Source organism: Salvia miltiorrhiza, chromosome 5 (genome assembly GCF_028751815.1).
Source record: "Salvia miltiorrhiza cultivar Shanhuang (shh) chromosome 5, IMPLAD_Smil_shh, whole genome shotgun sequence".
Lineage (NCBI taxonomy): Eukaryota > Viridiplantae > Streptophyta > Magnoliopsida > Lamiales > Lamiaceae > Salvia > Salvia miltiorrhiza.
This window is the reverse complement of record NC_080391.1, coordinates 31,249,054-31,274,464: the sequence shown is the minus strand read 5'-3', so window position 1 is coordinate 31,274,464 and position 25,411 is coordinate 31,249,054. Positions and strand designations below refer to the sequence as shown.

The window sequence follows — 25,411 nt, the reverse complement described above, 5'->3', positions numbered from 1 at the left end:
TTATCAATCAATCAATTAATTAATAAAAATGTTACAAAAGCATAAATCAATTAATATTTTTATTTATTCTTTATAAATATTTAAAATCTAACTTATTGTGATGTGATGCTATTTTTGTTGGTGCTAATTATAATAGAAATAGTAAAATATTAAAATGCAGTAAACTCATGAAAATTAAAAGGAAATTCATTGGGTTTGAAAAGAGATGAATAGCGAAATCACCTTTTAATCGAGTCATCACCAAGTCATTGATGAGATTAAGGCATTATTAGCTTTCTATGAAAAGCTTTAGGTTATTGCATCCCCTGCCACTGAGTTGCTTCCCTCAGAAACTCAGTTTGCTGATGCAATCAATGCAGCTGTCACATATATATTGTCGATTGCGGCACATGAAATGAAAGAGAATTTGGAACTCTTTCATTAGGTGATCATTTCCGACCACTTGGCAATAAAATATAATTTGGCATCAGTAGTTTAATGTTTTAAAGTTGAATGCCAAGACGTTCTGACCAAGGTCAATAACCAGCTTCAAACAATCAGAAAGTGACTCGGCAAAGAGCTGAACAAACTTCTCAAGAAGGTAGAAAGATCAGTAATTTAGATTGCAAAAGAGACCAATCTCCTTCAAGTTCAAGAGAAGACCACTTAACTGATTCAGCAAAACAGAATTACTGAAGTTCAAGCTCTGAGTGAATCAGTCAATGCTTTTCAACACCAGCTACAATCAATTGAAGATCACATTCAACGACTAGAAGTCTCGCTGGCATCCCCTTCAGTTCAACAATCCCAAAATCCACCTCTACCTTCAAGTTTTCAGAAAGACGAGCTAACCACTCCAAATTTTTTTGATGCTAGAAAGGGGAAAGATATAGATGGTCAGGAAGAAATGGAAGATGTTTGTGAAGACACTGAAATCAAGGGGGAAGATAAGGAGAAATATAAAGAAGAAAGTACCAGAAGAAAAAATTGCTTCTAAAGAGGAAGATGATCTTCTTAAGGGGGAAGTTAACCCCACTGCTGATGCTAAAAAAATTGTTGCACTACAAGAAAAACGCTCATACTTGACGGTTTTTAGCCGTCATCTATGATATCCGTCGACCGTCAAGTATACTGGTGTCAAGTATAGTACCTAGTAAAGATGACGGTTAATGACCGTCATCTATACTAATTATTCTTGACGGTTATATATGTATACATGACGGTGGATAACCGTCAACTATAATTTTAAACATGACATTTATATATTTTCTTGACGCTTTCTAACCGTCAAGAAAAATATAATACATGACGGTTTGTTTTATATTTTGACATTTTTTGACCGTCATGTATGTTCGTTTTCATGACGGTTTATTGATTATATTTGACACTTTTTGAATGTCATGTATATAGGTTTTCATGACGTTTCTATGTTTATTCTTGACACTTTGTAACCGTCATTTCAGCCAGAATATGTCATTATATTTAATTTTCTTGACGGTTTATAAGCGTCATCTATAGTCATATTAAAACTGTCATATATGCTTATTCAGATTTTTAAAATATTATTTCATATTATATTGGTTTTTTCCTGTTTTAAATTTATAAATATTATTAAATTGTACAAAAAAAGAAATCAAAACATACTGAAAATGACCAATTAAACATTGATAACCAATATTCATCCAACAACAACAACAAAATAAGAACCAATGTTCTACCACATCTCCCAACAACAAAATTCACCTACATACGACACCCACAAATTATAATTGTTCCAAAAAGCTTTCAAAATGCCATATCAACGCGCAAGAACTTCTCCATGTCACATGTCAAAGCTACAAGACAAAGAAAACAAGTATATATATTAACAACACTATAAAGCCATAGATATATTTAATAAAAATTCTAATCATTAGATATTACAAACCTCATTAATGGCAGAAGTTGCCCAATCTTCTCGAACCTCATTTATCTCACTCATAGAATACTCACGTTTTTTAAACTGACAATAAACAAATTCATCACATAAAACCTATATCACATAAAATGCTATATTAATATATTACTAATAATTAATATAACTTCTTACCATTGCGCTGGAAAACAAACATATGTATATCGTTAGGTTTTTAATACGCAAAATCAATATTTTTTCCTAGCAAGGTAAATGGTGCCTATTCTTTGTCCCTAACTTGAGTATGACCTGGAAAGTTTAACTAATATATATAAAGATAGAGATGCTTGTGAAATAAACACATAAAAGAAAAGAGTAGAAGAAAGAGCAATTAAGATGATGAGAAACGTACGTGTCAACTACGGATTTCCAAGTGGCATCACGATTCCGATGAGACAAAGGATCCATCACATAGACACAATCTTTGTAAGGCTCAATAATTGTTAAGATCCAATGTTTACTACACAAAATTTAGATTTAGTATGAACAATTAAAAAAAATCTAACATATTGAATTGAGAATATAAGATTTTCTATCAAAATCGTGGGAATAGAGAAGAGTAAAATCCTGTCAAAGTCTTACCTCACCAATACTAAATAGTTTTCATGAGTAAACAAGTGGCATCTAAAAACTAAATAGCATTATGTGAGAAAGTGAATATCCAATCGAACCAATCCACTGCATATGTAAGAAGAAAACATATGTAAGAAGAAAACAGGACAACATGCCGGTTTCCTCACTGGAAAGCAAAGAAAACAAACCTGTAAATTACATAAGCTAGCATCTGAAATGCAGTGGCTCGGTGCCTTCTCATAACTCCTTGCTTTCACCAAAAAATAAGAGCTAAATCACACTCTACACCTCTTGCTATAACCTGAAATTAGTATCGAGGATACTATAACTTCCTCCTTAACTCCTTCAACAAAGGTTCCCTACAACCAATATAGTAAATTTTCTATGATTTAGTAAAATATAATATCAGTAGAGACATTCAATTCGGTTCTTATAAAAGAAGTAAATCACTTGAGTAAAATATGGTACAAGCTTAATATATCAGAAAAAGATTAAAGAAAGCACAGATCATAGTTCTTCAAATACACTAAAGTAAATCTCCCAATAACAAGTAAATGAAAATATCACCTGTGCATCTTCTCTCATTCTCAAATTTTGTCCAGCAGGTTCAGCAAATCATTGACAACCTGATAGCGTGAAGGCATTAAACAATACCCTAAGGCAATTACCTAATTTTAAAAGGAAACTAACGAAATATATAACTCTCATAAAATATTTTTCATTAAAATCATTTTTCACTATGATATCAAAACAATCTTAGTTAAAAAAATTAACATTTAAAATTTATTATTTTTGTTTAATATTTAAATGACTTTAAATAAAAATCATTATTTACAATATTTTCTTATTTAAAATATTTATTTTTTAATAATTACAAAATTATCTTATTTAATATTTAAATGGTTTAAAATAAAACTTATTGCTTATACTATAAATAAATTATTTTTTTTCAATTTAAAATATATATTCACTTTTATTTAATATTAATTGATTACTAAAATTCATTATATTATAAATATTTTAAATTAAAATCATTTTTCTTTATGATTTCAATACAATTATTATAAATATTAACAAAGTTGAAATTATTTGTAAAATTCTTATTGGTGCACCTGAAAAAAATTAAGTTAGAGTCCAAGTATTTGATCCTTCACACTTGCATTTTTTTATTATTATTATTATGACGGTTTAATTTAAATATAATTGATGTTTTGTACTAAATTTCAAGATTAATATAATTAATGACGATTTATTTACTAACTTACACGGCAATTTGCATAAATATCATGTATAATATTTAAATTAATGTACATATATGACGCTTATATTTAAATATATTTGACGATTTATATCAAATGTCAAGAATAATACAATTAATGACGGTTTGTTTAGTAACATACATGTCAGTTTGCATAACTGTCATGTATAACATTTAAATTAACGCACATATATGACGCTTTATAGTAAATGTCATGTATACTATGAATAAACGACGCTCATACATGACGCTTTTCCTAAAAGTGTCAGCTCAGTGTCAAGTATTCAATACATGACACCGCATATATGACGCTTTTTTTTAAACCGTCATGTATATGAAAAATGCGCTCATACATGACGCTTTTTATGAAAAAGCGTCATGTATGCAGTGTCATGTATACTCATTTTTCTTGTAGTGTTGATACCGATGCTGCTGAAAATCTCGAAGCTGCCACTGTTGTTCAACTTCCTACAATTGAAGACAAAAGGCACGGCGATAGAGTTGCCCTTTTGAAGTTCAAATGACAACAAGCAAGGAAATTTATTGAGCAAGAAAAGTCCAACAAGGACTTATGGATCTCTGATGAATCATGAAAAATATGGTGTTGTATCGTTAGGGATTTCATCGAATATTTCTACTTTTTTCACACATTTCAAGTAAAAGATGTTGATGAAGAATTTATGCACTTCATGAATAAACATCCTAAAAAAGTAACCACACAGAAGATTCTCAAAGTTGCTATTGTGAACAATGTGAACTTGAAGGCTCCTGCAAGACCTTCTTCATAAGAATTGTATGGAGATGTTAACAGAATAGAGATCAAAGCTCAAGTGTTTGCTGCTGCCCAACTACTAAAAATGGATCGTATCACTTATGAAAATTTGTTTTCTTTTCTCACTGAAAGGATCTTTAGAATGCATGGTCAACTGATAAACGAACAATTGAACACAAAGAGACATGTTGTCTGAGCTGCCAAAAGAATGAAAACTTCAATACTATAATAGATTGAATAGGGCTGCTGATCTACAAATTATTCCTCATATTTTCTTTTCTGCCCTAACATTATGCAAGTCTTATTATCTTCTAAAGGCAATCTGATGACAATCACTCTTTGTCTAGGCTCTGACTTCTACCTTATTCCTTATTGTTGCACTAACCTTTCATATTTTTTTATTAGCTTAAACTTTTTTAGTTTTACCTTCATATTCATAGAATAGGTTTTGGCATCATCAAAAAGGGGAAAAAGTGAAAAATTCCATGTTTTGATGCTTACCAAAAATACGTTTGAATCTCCTGATGATATTTTTCAACAGTGTAATTAGATTTATCTTTACATATTAAAAAAACGAGTTTCTATTTGCAGGTACTTAGTCTGGGAGGGGGGAACTCGAGAAGTAGTAACAGTTGACAAGCAAGAAGAAATGATGTTAACGATCTACTCAATTGAAAAATATATGCTCAATTGAGCTTAGTGTACAATGATCAATAAGGAAGACAAATCAACTAAATACAAGACAATTGATGAAGCCACCAGAATAACCATCTTCGAAATTGTTGAAGGTGCTTTGTTGAACCGTACAAGTCTGACACAGAATATTCAAACCATCCAAAGGTTTAGAAATTATGTACGATGTTGCAGACTGACGTGTCATCTCACCTACTACCAACATGAAGATTTTCAACGAAGATAAGGATATTTTGAAACAAGCTCTCCAACTACTATTTTTGGACAGCCTCATGTATATACCCGTTGGTATATACACAATCACCACCAAAACTTTGTGTGATCAAAAACTACAATATTATAAAGCCAACAAGTTTAAGAACACAATTTGAGTAGGCTTTCGAATAAGGAAATAGTTCAACGCTTAAAAGATCTCTGTAAGCTTTTAGCTTTTCTCCGAAGAAATCTCACAGACATTTGTTTCTTGTATAGCACAACTTAATCTTCGAGCAAATTATTTTTTAGTACTGTTATCATTGTAACTGTTTGTTCACCATAGTAGAAAGATTGCTTTCTTAACACCCTTCCTAAAGATTGAAAAGTGTTAAAAGGTAGAGCAAGTGCGAAGTTTTTGTAGCCTGAAAACGAGATAGAGTTTAAGGTCACGACCTCTTGAACCCGTGGATCAGTATGAGGTTACCTAGCTGATTGGTTGACTTGCAACCATAAAACAAGAAATCTTAATTGACTTGGATTCCCCTGTTAAATCAGGTCGTGGACGTAGGAGCGGTTGTCTCGGAACTTCATTAAATTTTTGTGTGTTGTACATTTGAATTTGATTAACTATTTATGTATCTGTCATTCATTCATCATACTGATTTAGCTTATCTCTCTTTCCCTAGTAAACCTGAAATGTTTTTAGATTTTAAGTGAATTAACAAACCACCAATTTTTGCATCTGTAATTATTATATTAAGCTCAAATATATTCACTTAAAATTATATTATATTTATAAATATAATAATTAAATTGATATATTGATTATCTATATAAAAAATATAAAAAATATTTTTTCGTACATCGCACTTTGTAGGATTTTTTTGGACTTTGAAAGTCTTGGGGGTATTCAATCCAGACTTTTAAAAGTCTTTAAAAATCTAGAAGTATTCAATAGTGATTTTAAAAAGTCTTAAAAAATCCTTAGGTATCTAAAAGTCTGTGAATTTTAAAATTCAATGAATTTTGATGGATTCTCCTTTAAAAATACAAAGAGAGAAATCTCACCTTATCACACGAGATTTCTATGAATTCTTTTAAAATATAAACAAAGGTACACGACATACATTTTTTATTCATGTATTAAGAGTGTTAGGTCCCGGGGGGTCTCGAATAGGTGTATGGGGGGGGAAATACACATATGGGCTATTTTTGCAAAAACCTCAATCAGAGGGATCTCAAGATAGAGATCTAAGCGAAACTTTGCACCCAAACAAAGATACATGTTGACTGAAAGCAGTTTTGACCAAACAGGGTTGACGACTGATACTGAACGCTCTTCAGTAAGGAGTTATCAGTTAAGTTACTGGAACTTAACTGATGCACTTATGGGCTTCAGTCGAGTTTGCTAAAACAGAGATGATAACACTCTTCCTGACTATCAAAAGATAGATCAGTCAGACTGATATCATACGCAGCGAAAATTAAACTTAGTTTCGCGATAGCCTCGGTTGAGCACGTTGTTGGTCTTAGGTTTCTCTTTGCCGTTAATCAGTATTCAGTTTATCAATTGAAATAACACAAGTAGGAATGTAAAAACTGAAAGCAGTAAACAACACATAGACTTTTACGTGGTTCGAAAAAACCTTTTCCTACATCCACGGTCGGTTGATCAGACCAACAATCCACTCCGCAAGTGCTTAACAGGTGCACTGCAAACCAAACCGTGTGCTTGCCGGGTGCACACAACTGTACCACTGAAGAAAACCCTTCTTCAGTACTCACGCTTCACTCGCGTCGGATTTCTCTTGCTTAGCACAACCCGCACTAAGACTCTCAGAGTCAGATAACCCTTCTGAACTCTGAATCACTCAAAATACTCTAATATTTCTTTTGGAAAGGAGGTTTGAACGAGTGCCAACTATACTACAAAGAACAAGTTCTTTGTAGCAAGTTTGACCTTGGCTTCTGGGTAAACAGAGGTTTGTCTAAGGTCTAAGAGAATGTATGTAATCAGCAGTGACTGATTTTGGCTTTGGAATTCTCTTCTTCGATTCAAGCTTTGGGGAGGTTAAGCTTTAGGCTGAGTAGCAATTTCGGCAGAGCTTCAGCTTATGTCGTTGAATTGGTGATGGTTGAAGTGATCCTCGAGCGCTATTTGTAGGAGAACTCTTGAATAGATCCGTTGGCGTAGAACGTCCTCAAGATTTCTTCCGTTGGAGAGCAATTCAAATTTGGGCTGAGGCTTCAATCTTCGAGGTTCCTTGTCTGGTGGAAACGGCTCTCTTGAGGGACATGAGATGTGACGTCTCTGAAAAAGTAACCACCAAATAGGAATGACCTCTGCAGAGATAAGATCCTGAGATCTCTGCATTTAATGCGGTTGTACTCTTGTGAGTACGTGGCTTTCTTTGAACGTTGGAAGATCAGTCCGAGGAAGAATGATCAACTGATACTTGACTTTAGTATCAGTCTGTGGCACGCATTAAGTAATCAGTTCCAAACTGATTCTTCAACTGATACTTCAGTTGGTATCTTCAGTCTTCAGTCTTTCGTCCTTCAGTCTTCAGTCTTCAGAATTGCATACTAAACTAGAAACAAACTCTAACACTTGAGTTCAAAAACTTTTCTAGTCTATTACAATTAAGATCTATGAATTTTGGTATCATCAAAACAAGGATTAGGATATTCCACAAAGTTCCCAACAATTTCCCCCTTTTTGATGATGCCAAAACCATACAGCAGTTCTCGACAACAAAAAGACTGAACTCACTGCACAAGTTCTAAAACTGGGGTGAAAACAGTTCCCCCTTAACAATAGAACCTAAAAACTTGTACTTAGAGTTAAGAACGAAACAGTTCTAAAAACAGAACAGGAGAAAATAGAAAAACATAATCATAGCCTGGACAAAAAGTTATTGTCTTCAGGTTGAGATAAAAAAGAAGTTCTTTTTATTAAAAACGGACTGATAAGCCATCAGTCGAGGTACAGAGCGAGACTTACATAGGAGTAACAAAATAAAAACAAAAACATCATGAGAAAACCATGGACTCCAGCAGTCTGCTTGGCTGCGCCTTTGAACTTCTTGATCTTCATCTTCTGTCTTCGTGTCTTCATGTTCCTAAGCTTGTTCCACTCTCACTTGTTTTCCGTTGAGTTGAGGTCTTTACTGGAACGTCATCCTTACAACTTCTGGTGATCCTTGTAGTCTCATCTTTAGTCAAGAAAGAAGGGACATGAGCAACCTTAGGAAAGGTTTCTCTCTGACTTCTGACTTTCCCCCTTTTTGGCAACATCAAAAAGAGAGCTGATGATGGAAGCTATGATCGGATGGGACTTCAACTCCGATTCTCAAGCACTCGTGGGAGAACTTGAAAGGGAGAAGAGATCCCGAGATGCAGAAGGAAGAGGACGCCAGTGGAGAGGTGGAGAGATGAGAAGGGAGATGGAGAAGTGATGGAGACGGAGAGATGGAGAAGAGCAGGGTGTAGGAATGGAAAGTATGCATAGCATGTTAGAGATAAACATGAGATGCAGCTATGCATACAATCCGGAGGGCGAATAGACAGATGAGAAGAGAATAATTAGAGGAGTGCGAGAAGTGGGGAAGAGAAGCGAAGGAAATGCATGGCGAGGCTTTGATGAAAGAAGTAGATCAAAACGCACATCGGCATACATGGAGAAAAGAGAAGGTGAGGATGAAAAATCGAATCAGTGGTAGTCGTGAGGACTAACACTGTCGATATTGCGCCGGTTGACAACGAGCTCCTGCTCATTGTTGTTGCACCACATGGAAGCTTCACGAAAAGGTGAGAAGCTTGCCTGAAGAACAGGTGAAGTCCGTCTGCTTGAGACATGTACTTCAAGCTATATGGTCCGGGCATGAGGATGGAAGACACTCGCTTCGCTGGATACAAGTGAGGGTAGAGCAAACTTTGACGTCGGAGAGACGTTGAGATCCAGTGGAAGGGTCCGGTGAAGACCAAGTATGTGAGCGTCATTCTCCCACTCCATGACTTTGCAATCATAGATTTCTCCTTTAGTCGGAACAAAATTTCTCTGCAACTTTGAAGGTTTGAAAATTTTTCTCACAGTGAAGGCTGTGGAGAGTTGTTAGTAGATGCAGAAAAAGAGTGAAGACAACATGGTTTTAAATAGACAAAATTTGTACCAAGTAAGAAGATGAAAGGTTTTTCGAAGACTATGCCTAAAAATGTTTTTGAAGAAATTTTCACGTCCGCCGTCACTGCAGGGGACTGAAACTTCATAAAGGTGAGAGGCATCATTGTATTCTGTCATGTCAATGAGGTTCTCAAGAAATTTTATCATAGAGGCAAAAGGGTTGGAAAGATTTTTGGCAAAAGATCAGGACAAGTTCAATCAAAATAGATTTTTCCCTTTTTAAAATACTCGTCCTTCACAGATATTCCATTTTCCAACAATCAGTTAAAGTTTTTGAAAGAAACTGATCCGTTAGAGAAAGATTTTGAATTTAAAACACAGTGCTCTTAACTGAAATAACTGATTTAAAAGGTAAGCTTTTAAAAATACTTACTGATCGACTGATCATTGTAGTCAGTCGATACCACTTGATCCTGGTTGAATCATCAGGATGACTTCTTCTTCAGATGAGCGTTCTGACTTCATTGCTTTCCACGTCAGCGATCGTAGAACAGCAGTTGGTTGACCACCAGTCAGCATGACTGTTTGAGAAAATCTTCAAACACAACATCACTCTTCAGGGTTGATGAGGCCGATCCTTCCACACAGATCATTGAACCTCTCTTCTGGAAGAGCCTTGGTCAGCAGGTCCGCTCTCTGAACAGTAGTGGGAATCCATTCCACAGAGATATTCTTCTTTTCGACATGATCACGGATGAAGTGATGTCGAATAGCAATATGCTTGACTCTGGTGTGATGAACTGGATTATGGGAGATTGCAATAGCACTGGAGCTGTCGCAATAGATTGGGACTTCCTTTTCGTCTATCCCATAGTCCTTCAACTGTTGGACTAACCACAGGATTTGTGAGCAGCAGCTTCCGGCAGCAACATATTCAACTTCAGTTGTGGAGGTGGCGACTGAAGTCTGCTTCTTTGAAAACCATGAGATGAGCTTGTTGCCTAGGAATTGACATGTTCCGAAGGTTGATTTGCGATCAATTTTGCATCCAACAAAATCTGAGTCTGAGTATCCGGTGAGCTTGAAGTTGTCGTCTGCTGGGTACCACAATCCTAAGTTGGGTGTGCCTTTAAGATATCGTAGAATTTGTTTTGCTGCATCCAAATGAGCTTTCTTTGGATCTGACTGATATCTTGCACATACCCCGACTGCAAATGCGATGTCTGGTCTGCTCGCAGTCAAATACAGCAATGATCCAATGATTTCTCTGTACTTCGTCGAAGAGACAAATTTTCATTCTGAGCCTGGATCAACTTTCCAGTTTGTGTTCATTGGGATCTTGACTGATTTCATGTGCTGAATACCGAACTTGGCTATCAGTTCCTTGGCATACTTGGACTGACTGATCAGTATTCCTTCGCTGGTCTGCTTGACTTGCAATCCGAGAAAGAAATTCATTTCTCCCATCATGGACATTTGGAACTTATTGGTGATGATGTCAGCAAACTTTTTGCACATGCATTCGGATTTGGATCCGAAGATTATGTCATCGACATAAATCTGAACAAGCAAGAGATCTTCTCCTTCTTTGAGAGTGAACAAAGTTCTGTCTACAGATCCTTTCTTGAAACCTTGTTCAACAAGATACTCCGAGAGAGTATCATACCACGCTCTTGGAGCTTACTTCAAGCCATAGAGCGCTTTCTTCAGCTTGTACACCTTTTCTGGTCCAGCAACCTCAAAGCCTGGAGGTTGTTCCACATAGACTTCATCGGTGAGCACTCCATTGAGAAATGCACACTTGACATCCATTTGGTGTACCTTGAAACCTTTGTGAGCTGCGAAGGCTAAGAAGAGTCTGACTGCTTCCAATCTGGCAACTGGAGCGAACGTTTCATCGTAGTCGATTCCTTCTTCTTGACTGTATCCTTTTGCTACAAGCCTTGCTTTGTTTCTCACAACGTTTCCTTCTTCGTCTTTCTTATTTTTGAAAATCCATTTCAAACCAATCACTTTTGCATCGTCTACTCGATCCACAAGCTCCCAAACTGAATTCCGGTTGAATTCATTGAGTTCTTCTTGCATTGCGATGACCCATTGAGTGGACTTCAGAGCTTCTTCAATATCCTTGGGCTCTGTAGATGATAAGAAATAGCTGAAATTCTTATCTTCGTTGATGCAGTTCTGATTGATGTCAAAGACGAGGTTGCACATTGATCTTCGAGTCTTGACGTCATCTGATAGTTCTCCAATGATGTTCTCCTTTGAGTGGAGTTCAAACCACCTTCGATACTTCTTGATTTCTTCTGGAGATGGTGGGGCTTCTTTTGTCAGAATGGTTCTGAAGTGTTGAGCACCTTCTGGAGCAGGGGTGAGTTGAGCTGGAGCTGCTTCGGCACGTTCAACTCGATCTTCAGTAACTGGAGTTCCCCCTTGACTGATGCCATCTGTATTGGCTCCAGTCTGAACTTCAGACCTTTGACTGATCTTTTGATACTGAAGTCTTTCAGTATCTTCATCTTTTCCTGGTCCCCATACCAAGACAGTAGAGGGCTCGGTGTTGTGGATTTTAGCTTGGGAACCTTCAGTGTTCTGATCACGTCTTTCAGTTTTCTGTTCCCTGAAATCATCTGTAGACTCATCAAAGACCACATGAGGTGTTTCTTCAACACAAAGAGTTTGAGAGTTAAACACTCGATAGGCTTTGCTCGAACGTTCTGTTCCAGAGTATCCAAGAAAAACTCCTGGATCAGCCTTGCTATCAAATGTGTTTAACCTCTTCTTTTCATTGTTGTAGATGAAACACTTAGAACCGAAAGCATGAAAATAGACAATTGAGGGCTTTCTGTTCTTCCATAACTCGTAAGGAGTTTTTCCATGTCTTTGAGTGAGGAAGGAGCGATTCTGCGTGTAGCATGCGTTGTTGACTGCTTCGGTCCAAAACTTCAAGGGGAGTTTTGATTCGGCTAGCATCGTCCTTGCTGCTTCCTTTAAAGACAGGTTTCTTCTTTCTGCAACTCCATTCTGTTGAGGAGTTCTTGCTGCAGAAGTTTGATGACTGATTCCTTGTTCATCGCAATACTCACGAATGACAGTATTGAGGAACTCAGTCCCACGATCTGATCTGATGCTGATGATGTTGACTTCCTTTTCCACGCTCAGTCTCTTCAGCAGCTTTGGCAGTTCCTCCAGTGTCTCTTTCTTCTTGAAGAGAAAGATAACCCAAGTATATCGTGAATAATCATCCACAACTACTAAGGTGTACTTCCTACCGTTGTAGCTTCTTGGAGAGATTGGGCCAAACAGATCCATGTGAAGTAGTTGAAGGATTCTTCCAGAGGAGTGTCCTGACTTTGACTTGAATGACATTCGCGTCTGCTTTCCTCTTTGACATGCTTCACATTCTTGCTTCTTCTGGAACACAATAGAAGGCAGACCTTCTACCAGTTGATGTTTAGCAAGCTTGTTGATCGTCTTGAAGTTGAGATGGTTGAGTCTCTTGTGCCACAGCCAGTTGAGCTCCGAGCTACTTTTGCTGATGAGGCATGTTTCTGGTGGGCTGTCTTCCCATGACACAACGTAGAGACTTCCTTGTCTGAAACCTTTTAGAACCACCTTCTTTTGATAGTTTCTAACAGTGAATTCATCATTTTTTATCTTCACTGTGAAACCGCTGTCACAAAATTGACTCACAGACAACAGATTATGTTTAAGACCAGAAACAAAGCTAACATTACTGATACTGGCGTTACCCATGTTGAGCACACCGTAACCTTTTGTTTCTCCGATTGAGTTGTCTCCGAATGCAACTTTGGATCCTGCTTTCTCAACATACTGAGATAGATATTCTTTGTAGCCCGTCATGTGCTTCGAGCAGCCGCTGTCCAGATACCATCTTCTGATTGAAGCTTTAACTTCTTCCTTCTTTTTGTGTTTCCTGACATTGACCTGCAAGGAAGAGTTACTTCAGGTACCCAATCAAGATTTGGGTCCTTCGATGTTAGCTCGAGTTCCCTTTGGAACCCATATCTGATTCAGAATTGGTCTGGCTGATCTCTTGCGCTTTGTTGATCGTCTGACTGACGTTGTTGGCGCTTCAGTTGGCACACGAGCATTCTTCTGTTGAGAATTCCTTTTGAAGGCCTCACTCTTGTAGGTGTTCTGTCTGATGAGTGGTTGAGGTCTTCTTTGCTCGGCGAAGTATCTTCCTTGAGATACTCGAGTCTTTCCAGACTGATGGAGACTTGACTGATGTCGTGGAACATGAGTCGTTTGATGTCCAGTTGCTTGTCATCGTGGATGTCGCTTGGCTCGACTGGACTCATCATTGCTGTGTTTCCATGGATGTTGTTCCTTCTGAAACTGAACTGATGTCAGTCTCTGACTGATGTGGTCTTTCTTCCCCCTGGACTGGTGAGGAAGATTCTTCTTGATTCCTGATGTTCCTTCCCCGATCTTTGACTGAAATCTGCTTTCCAGTCTTCTCAGTAGGGTGATCTGGTTGGGGGCTTCCTTTGCTCGTCTGTAGCTCCGTGGAGGTGGAACATTTGATCTTGCCATCAGTTTGCGTTTGCGAACTTCATCCATATCATGATCTCTTGATTCTTCTGATGTTGTGATTTCAGAAGTATCATCCTTTGAGATGATCATGATATTCTTTCCTTTGTCAGCTGCAACCTTTCCTCCAATGCTTTTAACAAGGCCTTTTGATGGAAAGTTGCTCATCATGGGTGACTGCATCATGCAGTTCTTGACTGTTTCTTCCAGCTTGTGATTGAGCCTCTTGATCTCATGAGATGCTCTATCACATTTCGAGTTGGAGATTCTGAGCTTTTCTTCCAGTCGACTGTTCTCCATGATTAGCTGATCAAGACAAATTTCATCCGGAAAGTAGATGATTGTCTGATTCCTAGCTCGTTCATCATTGATCTCCTTGTCCATTTTCTGATTCTGCTTGAGGAGATCTTCGAACATTTTCCTCAACTGACAGTGATCAGTCATGAGTTGATCAAACTCGTCAGTTTCATCGGATGAGCTTTCTCCTGATTCTGAGAGGTCTCCTGAAAGCATCAGGAAATTATCAGTATAAGGAGTTTTTGAATGAGAGATTACCTCTGAGCCATTCATTCCATTGTCGTAGCTGTTGTCAGCCACGCTTTCAGATTCATTGGCCATCAGGGCTCGACTCTCATCATCTGAGCTGGAGCTGTCGAAGTCGTATGATTCTGATGTGTCTTTGGAAAAGTCAGCATCGTCAGCAACCATCGCTTTCTTCCTTGAGAAGCTGCGATCTTTCTTGGCTTTCAGCTCTTTGCGCTCAGATTGAGTCAGTTCAGGGCATTCATTTCGAAAGTGCCCTTTCTTTCTGCATCCAAAGCATTCCATATCTTTGATGTCGTAAGCGGCTGACTTTCTTTCTCTGCTTCGATTAGTGGAATGTCTGGAGTTGCTTTCTCTTTCCTTTCCTTTGAAGTGCTGCTTGTGGAACCTTCTGTACTTCCGAAACTTGGACTCCATTTTATTAAACCTTTCAGTCAACAAAGCATATTGACTGAAGAAGTCCTCAGGGTTGAGTTCCGCTGGTTCCTTGATTTGCTTCTTGCCTTCTCTTGTTGAGGCTTTCAGTGCTGCTCCTCTTGAGGTTGATGGACCATCTTCGTCTGATCCTCCAGCCTTCTTGATTCAAAGATTTCTCTGTAGGTCGAACTCATTTGCCATGAGATCAGAGAAAAGCTTGTTTGTCGGGAGCTGACTGAATCCTGGCTTATGTTGATGAGCGACTGAGTAGATCTGCCATTCTCCTCGTGGCAGTGCTCGAAGAATCTTCAGGTTGATTTCTCGTTGAGTGTATTTGTCTTTAGAAATGGATTGAACTTCATTCAAGATTTGATTGAATCTAAGTTCCATTTCTTCGACAGATTCATTCTTGAGCATGAGGAAGGAGTCGAATTTCTGGCAAGCTATGGATAGCTTATTCTCCTTGATTTCCTCGGAACCTACGCACATTCTTTCAAGAATGTCCCATATCTCCTTTGCAGTTCCGCACTTGATGATCTTCATGACATGCTTGTCGGGAACGGTGCCGGAGATGATACTTTTGGCGAGGTTGTCTAGCTCATCTTGCTTCATTTCTTCGGTGGTGAAGTCTGCCTTTTGCTTTGGCCGGACCTCATCGTAAGGATCCTGATGTGGATCAACAGGGATCTGTTTGACGGTTTCGATGATGATGATTGGTCCTTTGGTGATGACTTCCCACATTCGGCAATGTTGGGCGGTGAGGAAGCTTTCAAGCCGAAACTTCCATATGTCGTATTTTTCAATACTAAACATAGGTAGAGAAGATAATCTGCTGTGGTTAGTCTCCATCAAAAAAGAGAGAACAGATAACAACAGATAGAACAAATAGCAAGCACAAAAATGAAAGAGAAAACTTTTTCGCGACCCTTGAGAAAAATGATCTAGTTCAATTAGAACCTAATCAGACACAGAGTGTTCTTGCGAACAACCTGCTCTGATACCAATTGTTAGGTCCCGGGGGGTCTCGAATAGGTGTATGGGGGGGGGGGAATACACCTATGGGCTATTTTTGCAAAAACCTCAATCAGAGGGATCTCAAGATAGAGATCTAAGCGAAACTTTGCACGCAAACAAAGATACCTGTTGACTGAAAGCATTTTTGACCAAACAGGGTTGACGACTGATACTGAACGCTCTTCAGTAAGAAGTTATCAGTTAAGTTACTGGAACTTAACTGATGCACTTATGGGCTTCAGTTGAGTTTGCTAAAACAGAGATGATAACACTCTTCCTGACTATCAAAAGATAGATCAGTCAGACTGATATCATACGCAGCGAAAATTAAACTTAGTTTCGCAATAGCCTCGGTTGAGCACGTTGTTGGTCTTAGGTTTCTCTTTGCCGTTAATCAGTATTCAGTTTATCAATTGAAATAACACAAGTAGGAATGTAAAAACTGAAAGTAGTAAACAACACATAGACTTTTACGTGGTTCGGAAAAACCCTTTCTACATCCACGGTCGGTTGATCAGACCAACAATCCACTCCGCAAGTGCTTAACAGGTGCACTGCAAACCAAACCGTGTGCTTGCCGGGTGCACACAACTGTACCACTGAAGAAAACCCTTCTTCAGTACCCACGCTTCACTCGCGTCGGATTTCTCTTGCTTAGCACAACCCGCACTAAGACTCTCAGAGTCAGATAACCCTTCTGAACTCCGAATCACTCAAAACACTCTAATCTTTCTTTTGGAAATGAGGTTTGAACGAGTGCCAACTATACTGCAAAGAACAAGTTCTTTGTAGCAAGTTTGACCTTGGCTTCTGGGTAAACAGAGGTTTGCCTAAGGTCTAAGAGAATGTATGTAATCAGCAGTGACTGATTTTGGCTTTGGAATTCTCTTCTTCGATTCAAGCTTTGGGGAGGTTAAGCTTTAGGCTTAGTAGCAATTTCGGTAGAGCTTCAGCTTATGTCGTTGAATCGGTGAAGGTTGAAGTGATTCTCGAGCGCTATTTGTAGGAGAACTCTTGAATAGATCCATTGGCGTAGAACGTCCTCAAGATTTCTTCCGTTGAAGAGCAATTCGAATTTGGGCTGAGGCTTCAATCTTCGAGGTTCCTTGTCTGGTGGAAACGACTCTCTTGAGGAACAAGAGATGTGACGTCTCTGAAAAAGTAACCACCAAATAGCAATGACCTCTGCAGAGATAAGATCCTGAGATCTCTGCATTTAATGCGGCTGTACTCTTGTGAGTACATGGCTTCCTTTGAACGTTGGAAGATCAGTCCGAGGAAGAATGATCAACTGATACTTGACTTTAGTATCAGTCTGTGGCACGCATTAAGTAATCAGTTCCAAACTGATTCTTCAACTGATACTTCAGTTGGTATCTTCAGTCTTCAGTCTTCAGTCTTTCGTCCTTCAGTCTTCAGTCTTCAGAACCGCATACTAAACTAGAAACGAACTCTAACACTTGAGTTCAAAAACTGTTCTAGTCTATTACAATTAAGACCTATGAATTTTGGTATCATCAAAACAAGAATTAGGATATTCCACAAGGTTCCCAACAAAGAGGCAACATGTCAACATCATATGATTAAATTTCTAATTTCTGCTAATTAATTATCCGCTTCCTAATTGACTTTTATATTTAATTTCATAAGTTTGGAAAAAAAAACATACATTTAGATCTCCTTTCACGTTTATGAGCATTTTCCAGCGGCAGCAAGGAATGTCAATCCAGTCCAAAACCTATGGACTTGCTCGATTAACCCGTCAATCCGAGAGGGTTAGGGTTAAAAATTTGCAACCCGATAAAAATTACAACCCGACTAGCCCGTAACTGAATAGCCCGGTACCTGATAGGGTCAGCCCGACTAACCCGAAACTCAAATACATATAATATTTAGATATAAAAATTAAAAAAGTGACAAAATATTATAAAGTCTCGTCATTTCACTTTCTGTATTTTTTAAATGCTTTGATTCTATGAGTTCAAACTATTGTTGGATATTTTATTATTTTTTCTTTAACAAAGTTGAACATTTTATTGTTACCAACTCATTTTATATGTTATGTAATCTTGATTTTTTTTCTTCAATATCTTATATTTTTGCATTTCATGCTTGCTATATAATTTATATCTTTAATTTCTATGTATATTTTATACATTATACATTAGATCATTATGAATAACAAAATAAAATGATTATTTTATTTTTACGCCTTTAACCCGATTAATCCGATGGGCTAGCCCGAAACCCGAGAATTTAGGGTTAGAATTGAAAATTTATAACCCGATAAAATCCTCAACTCGATTAGTGCACACCCGATTAGCGTGAAACTCGATAGGGCTGGCCCGATTGACATTTCTAACGGCAGCAGGGCTCTAGTCGACGCTGAGTTGCTGCCTTCCTAATTTCTATTAAGTCGATGAAAATCCATAAAAATCAATAAAAAAACAAAAAATCAATCAAATTGTTGATTTCCTACATTCACACAAATTCATGGACTTTTTAAAGTCCAAAAAAATCGAAGAAAATTTCAAACCAATACATCCCCTAAGTGTTAATATCATTAAAATATGGGAGGTGTTTCTTTTAATTATATGGAAGTATTAAGTATAGTAGTACTAATTTTAATAGGCAAATACTGTGGGCAGTTCGTTCAAACATATCGTAGAAAAGAAAAAAAGGGAAGCAAGAAAATACAGATGGATCGTCTTTGGTATCATCGCCATTGCTATTTCTACTGCATCTTTGCTTCAAATCTGGCCCCCCTCTTTGCATTTGTATCTCCGCCTCCTCCCCTTTCTCTCTCTCTCCTCTCTCCCACTATATAACCACTTTTTCCGCCACACCACCCCACTCTTCTGTTTCTCTCTACGCTCGCAACTTCAAACGCATTTACATTTGTAGAGAGAGACAGAGGCTTCAATGGCAGCTTCATTTGGAGTTTCATCGGCCGCAGTTGCCCTTGCGGATCACGCCGTCAAATCTTCTGCTTTCCCTCTTCCTTCTCTTACAGGTATATCCCTTCTTCTTCCTCTCTCCAGCTCTGAATCTTAGTTTTGCTCATGTAAAATTCAAAATTTGTTGTAAATAATTGGAATCATCAGTTTTTTTGATCCAGGGAAACTGCGTCTAGTTATTTTTTAAAATCATTAAGCTACTCTTGACTACATTCTGTGATCGTGGAATCTCGTAGATACTTGTTGTATTCATTCCATATTGTATTCCGTTATTCACTTTCGTTGGTTTCACAGTAATCAGATCTGAGGCGAGGCCGATCTCGGGTCGGGTTAATAGATCTCGCAAGGCTGGGAAAATCTCTACTCACGCAGTTGCGGTTAGTATTCTGTTGTGTAATTGGACTTCTTGCTGATTCATTTTCTTTGTAAGATAGAGTGCAATTATTTGGGTTTTACTTCGTCGCAATCGACCTATGTTTTGTTTGAATTTTTCTTATTCAGGCACAGACTGAAAATCCTGCCTCAGCGGCTTCCAAACCAGGGTAAGATTTTTAGTTGTTAACCATGCTTTCTATATGAATTCTGTTTCTTAACATTTTGGCATTTTCATTGCAATGTCAGGTATGTGCTAGTTAATAGTTATAAATTCCCATGTTTATCAGTTGATAGGTTTCTAAATATACGATGTTTTTTTGGATTGGCCAAGTTGGAACCTTTTCATTTTTGTTTTTCCGTCAAGAGCCAGCATGAAAAGGATAAGTGGTGATGAATAGTTACATTCTTTGCACAGCAAAAATTCCATGTATCTTTTGGAAATTTGCAGTAATGTGAGTTATGCCTGATTCATGTGTTGTTGAATTCTCTTTGGGCCTTGCCCTCTTTGACATCCTTTCATCCTTTTATTGAGAGGTGGCCTTACTTCAAATTAATCTCCCAAGTATAAGATAACTTTCTCTGGATTCATACTTACTAAGTTACTATATTATATGTATTTGGAACAATATGGTAATGCATGTGATGGTTATAGAAAAAGAAATGTCTATTGTGACTTTGTTTGTGTTATAATCCTTACTGTGTGAAGGAAAAGGTTCTAGATTGATTAGCTACAGATTGCATGCAGACTATGCTATGGTATGGTCTTTCAGAGTTCATTAATTATTTAAAAGCACAGTATCAATAGCTTGATAGATTGAATACAAAAATAAACTAGGAGTTCTGCTTTACAATCATCATCACAAAAAGACAGACTGGGGGTTCGTGGTTCATACTAGGATGTGGTTGTATGCATATACACATTGGTATTGTTTGCTGCAAACAAGCATTGACAATCGCATTCTTTACCCAACTCCTCTTTCACACTCCTCCGTCTCATAGAGGATTGCTGGATTGACTTTTTCTAGGAACTAGGAAATAGAGAAAAAATATTTTTTATTAAAATCCAACAATTGTTCCCGATTGCCACCGAACTTTGGCTCCTTTCGAAATTTGCAACCTAATAATTTTTTTTTCTTTTGATTAAACTTTGCTATCTGACCATTGCATATGCTTTGAAACTGAACTTTTGTTTCTAGCTAAGATTTGCATTTTTGTTGGTATATTAGTGATAATTGGTACCTATTTATTCTAACTTAGCAAATTGTGCTTTATTGTGCATTTGAATGGTTAAGTGTAGAAGTAACCATCACCTGAGCCTAACTCAATTATCTGCACATTTTATTAAACTGTGAGCACTTCATGTGAGATAGTAAATGGTTCTCACTCCTAAAGTATAATAGTAGTATTTTGCAAAGTTCAGGTTGCAAATTGCAACAAAAAAGCTTAGGTCTTAAAGTTGAAAAATGGCCATAGTTTGGGCGGCAATATTTTTCCCTTGCAGTGGATGTTTTACTTTTCAGATTAAAGATCTCTCTAATCCATGTAATCCATGTAACATTAATTTTCTGATTATAATTAAAAGTATTGGTGGGCTTGTGTGATCACATGTGAGATTCTATGTTGGGAAACATCTATGTATCGTGATGCCATCATGTTTATCTTCTTCTAACTCGCAATCGTGTTTCATATCTTGATCCCAAATCCTTGAATAATGCAACGTTGATACCTGAAATATGTCGATTAAATTTTGATGTTTCTAGGCATGAAGTGCTGCTGTTTGAAGCCCTTAGAGAAGGACTGGAGGAAGAAATGGAGAGAGATCCTAGAGTTTGTATCTTTGGTGAAGATGTGGGACATTATGGAGGTTCATACAAGGTCAGCAAGGGTCTTGCTGACAAGTATGGAGATCTGAGGGTGCTCGATACACCCATTGCTGAAAATTCTTTTACTGGCATGGCTGTTGGGGCAGCTATGACAGGTCTAAGGCCAGTTGTTGAGGGCATGAACATGGGATTTCTTCTCTTGGCCTTCAACCAAATATCTGACAACTGCGGCATGTTGCACTACACCTCAGGCGGGCAATTCACGATTCCAACTGTCATCCGAGGACCAGGAGGAGTTGGACGCCAACTTGGGGCCGAGCATTCACAGAGGCTCGAGTCCTACTTCCAGTCCATTCCTGGAATACAGATGGTTGCCTGTTCGACCCCATACAACGCCAAGGGTCTGATGAAGGCTGCCATCCGCAGTGAGAATCCTGTGGTTCTCTTCGAGCACGTGCTCCTATACAACTTAAAGGAAAGAATTCCAGATGAAGAGTATGTAGTGTCACTAGAAGAAGCAGAGATGGTGAGGCCCGGTGAGCATGTTACAATCTTAACGTACTCTAGGATGAGATACCATGTCATGCAAGCTGCCAAGACTCTGGTGAATAAAGGCTACGACCCAGAAGTGATTGATATTAGGTCTTTGAAGCCCTTTGATCTCTACACCATTGGAAACTCTGTGAAGAAAACCCACAAAGTATTGATTGTTGAGGAGTGCATGAGAACAGGTGGTATCGGAGCCAGCCTTACCGCTGCAATAAATGAGAATTTCAATGACTATTTGGATGCACCAATTGTTTGCCTCTCGTCGCAGGATGTGCCCACTCCTTATGCTGGGACATTGGAGGAATGGACTGTTGTCCAACCTGCACAGATTGTAACAGCCGTTGAGCAGCTCTGCCGGTAGCTTTTTAAAGATCTCTCTCTCTGCCTTTCTGCATTGGTACTGTTTCAATGGTATCTCATTTCATCACAACTTAGTTATCCTTTTCCTATTGAATAGTTATGTTATAGATCAGTTTATTAAATGATTGTGAACCTATCTATCTCAAGTGTTGCTCCAGATGAGGCGCCTTATCTTATTCAAAAAAAAGACTAATATGGCTCCTCTCTCTGCCTTGGAGAAAATCATTATTTTTTGTGAGGTCCTCTGAACTACTTAAATTCAGTTATTTGGCTTTCTCACATTATGATATAACTTTATTCCCTTAAATTGGACTTGATCAAAAAATGTATTTGTAATCCCTTGTACTGCAAAGTTCGATTGTTTTGCCCTTTTAAATTTGATGTTTTTTAGTTTGTCAATGTTTTTTGTATTGTCTAAAGGTCTTTTAATAATACGACTGTGAAGTACTCCCTCCGTCCCAATAATGAAGACACATTTCATTTGGACACGAAGATTAAGGAGATGTAGTTTAGGTGTTAAAGTATTGTGGTCCACCTCTATTAGGCTGCGTTTACTTTGATGGATAAATTTATCCATGAAAAAGGATGGATAACAAGAAGTTATGCCTTAAAATGTCTCATTTCTTTTCCAACATTTGACACGAGCATTTTTCCTTTCTTATTTTCACTTCAAGGGTGGATAATATTATCACACCAAAAAAGGAGGGATAATATTATCCACCCTTGAAGTGAAAATAAGGAAGGAAAAATGCTTTTATGTCAAATGTTGGAAAAGAAATGAGATATTTAAAGGCATAAATTTTTGTTATCCATTATTTTCCATGGATAAATTTATCCATCAAAGTAAACGCAACCTTAGTGTATTTGATTAGTTGAAGTTTAATGAATATGTTGACCTTTATTTTAAGTTTTGACTTCAAATTTAAAATTTTAAATAATTAAATTTCGGAATTTTAATTAAATTAATAATTATTATTTTTTTTCTTCAGAATTCCCATTTAATCCTTTTTTCGTTCTCACTATTATCAATGCAAACTGAAACTCAAAATTTTAGAATTCCCATTCTATTCAAAATTGGCGTTGCATCAAAATTTCATCAAAACTCAAAAAAATTGGCGATGCATCAAAATTTCCCATTCCACTCAAAACTGAATTGAAATGAACAAATTTCATTTCCCACCAAAAAATGGCGCTGCATCAGTTTCACTTCCCATTTGAAATTTTGTTTACAACCTTATAAAAAGGTATTTGCCACACTACTTTCACAAAAATTTCTGCAGCAATTCCACACATTTTCAAAGCTCAAAAAACGCTTCCCACCAAAAAAAAAAAAGATGACTAGAAGGAAAGATCTAACTAGTGAAGAAAGACAAGCTATTGCCTTGTTTCTTCTTCAAAACTCTACTGATGGGAAGCTCCATTATGGGACGCATAAGGCTGCCATGGCAAAATGGGGATGTTGTAGGAGCTCCATTGCACGTTTATGGAAGGCTGCGAAAGAGGAACAAGCACAAGGACAGTTAATAACAGTTCAAAGCAAAAAAATCAACAAGGTTAGAAGAAAAAGAGTGCACATTGATTTAGAACTCATATCAAGTCTGGAGTTACACAAGGGGGACCATTCGAAGGCTAGCAACCGGCATAAATTGCTCAAAGAGTACAGTGGGTAGATGGATCTCAATGGGCTAATCAGAGCTCATTCAAGTGCCATCCGACCAGATTTGACAGCTCCCAACAAGTTATTGAGGCTTCGGTTCTCTCTCGAACACATTGTGTATGATAGGATATGCAATGTCCTAAAGTTCAAGAATATGCACAATGTAGTGCATGTTGATGAGAAGTGGTTCTACATCACATCAAACCACAAATTTTACTTGACTCCAGCAGAAATAGATCCACATCGCACATGCAAAAGTAAGAAGTTCATTAAAAAGGTTATGTTCCTATGTGCAGTGTGTAGGCCTTTATTCAATGAAGATGGGAGTGTGTTATTCGATGGCAAGATAGGGATTTTCCCTTTCACTGAGATGGTACCAGCCAAAAGAACAAGCAAGAACAGGGAGGCTGGAACAATGGAAGAGAAACCAATTCAGTCCATCACTAAACAAGTGATGAAGGACTGCTTTATCTACAAGGCATGGAAAACATACGAGCTATGTATGCATTGTACTTCTAATTTAGTTGGTTTTATTTTGTTGAGCTCATATGAAGCTTAATTTCACATGTAAGAATGTTTAATTTCAATTTCTTGGCTATATAAACAGCTAATTCCAGCAATTATGGCCAAATGGCCCCAATTTGCAAGCAAAACTATATACATACAACAAGATAATGCTATGCCACATATAAAAAACAGTGATCCAGGTTTCAGAGATGCAGCAACAACAAATGGTTTTGATATCAAGATTGTTCATCAACCTCCAAATAGCCCAGACACCAACATCAATGACTTGGGTTGGTTTAGGGCTATTCAAAGCTTGCAAGTACAATCAGTTTGCACAAATGAAGGAGAGCTAGTGAAGGCAGTTCAGAAATCGTATGAAGAGCTAAGTCCTAATACTTTAAACTGTGTATTCTTGAGCCTACATGGGCGTTTATCTGAAATTTTGAAAGTAAGAGGGCAGAATTGTTACAAGCTCCCACACATGAAGAAGAGATGCTTGCAAGACTGGGTGCACTTCCAATGGCATTAGAAGTGTCAAAAGACCTTGTGGAAGAGTGCATTGGATATTTGCTTGAAAAAGGAGTGGTGGAGGGCATAGACCAACTGAAAAATGCAGTTGGGATTAGAGCCTAATGCATTTGCAGCAATGGAGGCTGCCTTCAATCAACGAATGCCTCCATTTAGTTGGCTGTTTTTAGAATTCTTTTTTGTTTTGGTTGGAGACACCAACTGAAAGAGGCTAGTTTTTGTTAAATGCCTCACATTTTGTAAAGTGTTAATGTTAAGCTTTTTCATTTTATGGATTTGAAAGCTCCTTATTTAGAAAGGAACACAGCCTGGAAATTTCCAAGTTTAAAAAAATAAACAGTTCACAGAGGGACACACCCCTCATACCAACAACAACTTAATGGAAGTATCAACAGCACAGAGGGCCACATCCCTCATACCAACAGGACACACACCATATTCAATCACAAACAATTAGTCACAAGAAAGAACCAATTCACAGCCATCAAGCCAAATTTAAGGGACACAACCCACAATCTCATGAAGTAGCACAAATAATCATAGATTTTTTGGCCAAGGCATACAAATTAAACAAACG

General features: G+C 37.7%; 2 protein-coding genes and 1 long non-coding RNA gene across 5 annotated transcripts; 2 read left to right on the top strand and 1 right to left on the bottom strand.

The window, feature by feature from the left end:
- Window positions 1-1,620: 1,620 nt before the first annotated feature.
- Window positions 1,621-3,207, bottom strand: LOC131026449 (uncharacterized). 3 transcript variants are annotated; one of them, XR_009102306.1, is made up of 5 exons: window positions 3,074-3,207; window positions 2,695-2,865; window positions 2,516-2,611; window positions 1,907-2,393; window positions 1,621-1,814 (listed from the first exon to the last, which is right to left on the bottom strand). It is a non-coding gene; the product is annotated as an uncharacterized LOC131026449 (long non-coding RNA). The 3 variants fall into 3 exon arrangements; XR_009102305.1 differs by having other exon boundaries at window positions 1,907-2,611; XR_009102307.1 differs by lacking the exon at window positions 2,516-2,611.
- Window positions 3,208-18,707: 15,500 nt separating this feature from the next.
- Window positions 18,708-22,518, top strand: LOC131026448 (pyruvate dehydrogenase E1 component subunit beta-like). Its single transcript, XM_057956317.1, has 4 exons — window positions 18,708-19,091; window positions 19,330-19,412; window positions 19,537-19,577; window positions 21,171-22,518. The coding sequence occupies exons 1-4, from the start codon at window positions 19,001-19,003 to the stop codon at window positions 22,141-22,143; spliced, it is 1,188 nt and encodes a 395-aa protein (XP_057812300.1). The 5' UTR covers window positions 18,708-19,000; the 3' UTR covers window positions 22,144-22,518.
- A 1,294-nt stretch (window positions 22,519-23,812) lies between these two features.
- On the top strand, window positions 23,813-24,939 carry LOC131025799 (uncharacterized). The gene is made up of 3 exons (XM_057955588.1): window positions 23,813-24,277; window positions 24,407-24,678; window positions 24,756-24,939. The coding sequence occupies exons 1-3, from the start codon at window positions 23,813-23,815 to the stop codon at window positions 24,937-24,939; spliced, it is 921 nt and encodes a 306-aa protein (XP_057811571.1).
- The last annotated feature ends 472 nt before the right edge of the window (window positions 24,940-25,411 follow it).

Excerpts from the sequence above, each read along its gene's own strand:
- LOC131026448 (XM_057956317.1), top strand. The coding sequence starts at position 19,001 with ATGGCAGCTTCATTTGGAGTTTCATCGGCCGCAGTTGCCCTTGCGGAT. Across the intron at positions 19,413-19,536 it reads TCTCTACTCACGCAGTTGCG|GCACAGACTGAAAATCCTGC; the intron begins GTTAGTATTCTG and ends TTTCTTATTCAG. Across the intron at positions 19,578-21,170 it reads TCAGCGGCTTCCAAACCAGG|GCATGAAGTGCTGCTGTTTG; the intron begins GTAAGATTTTTA and ends TGATGTTTCTAG.
- LOC131025799 (XM_057955588.1), top strand. The coding sequence starts at position 23,813 with ATGGATCTCAATGGGCTAATCAGAGCTCATTCAAGTGCCATCCGACCA. Across the intron at positions 24,278-24,406 it reads AGGACTGCTTTATCTACAAG|CTAATTCCAGCAATTATGGC; the intron begins GCATGGAAAACA and ends CTATATAAACAG. Across the intron at positions 24,679-24,755 it reads GTGAAGGCAGTTCAGAAATC|TAAGAGGGCAGAATTGTTAC; the intron begins GTATGAAGAGCT and ends AAATTTTGAAAG.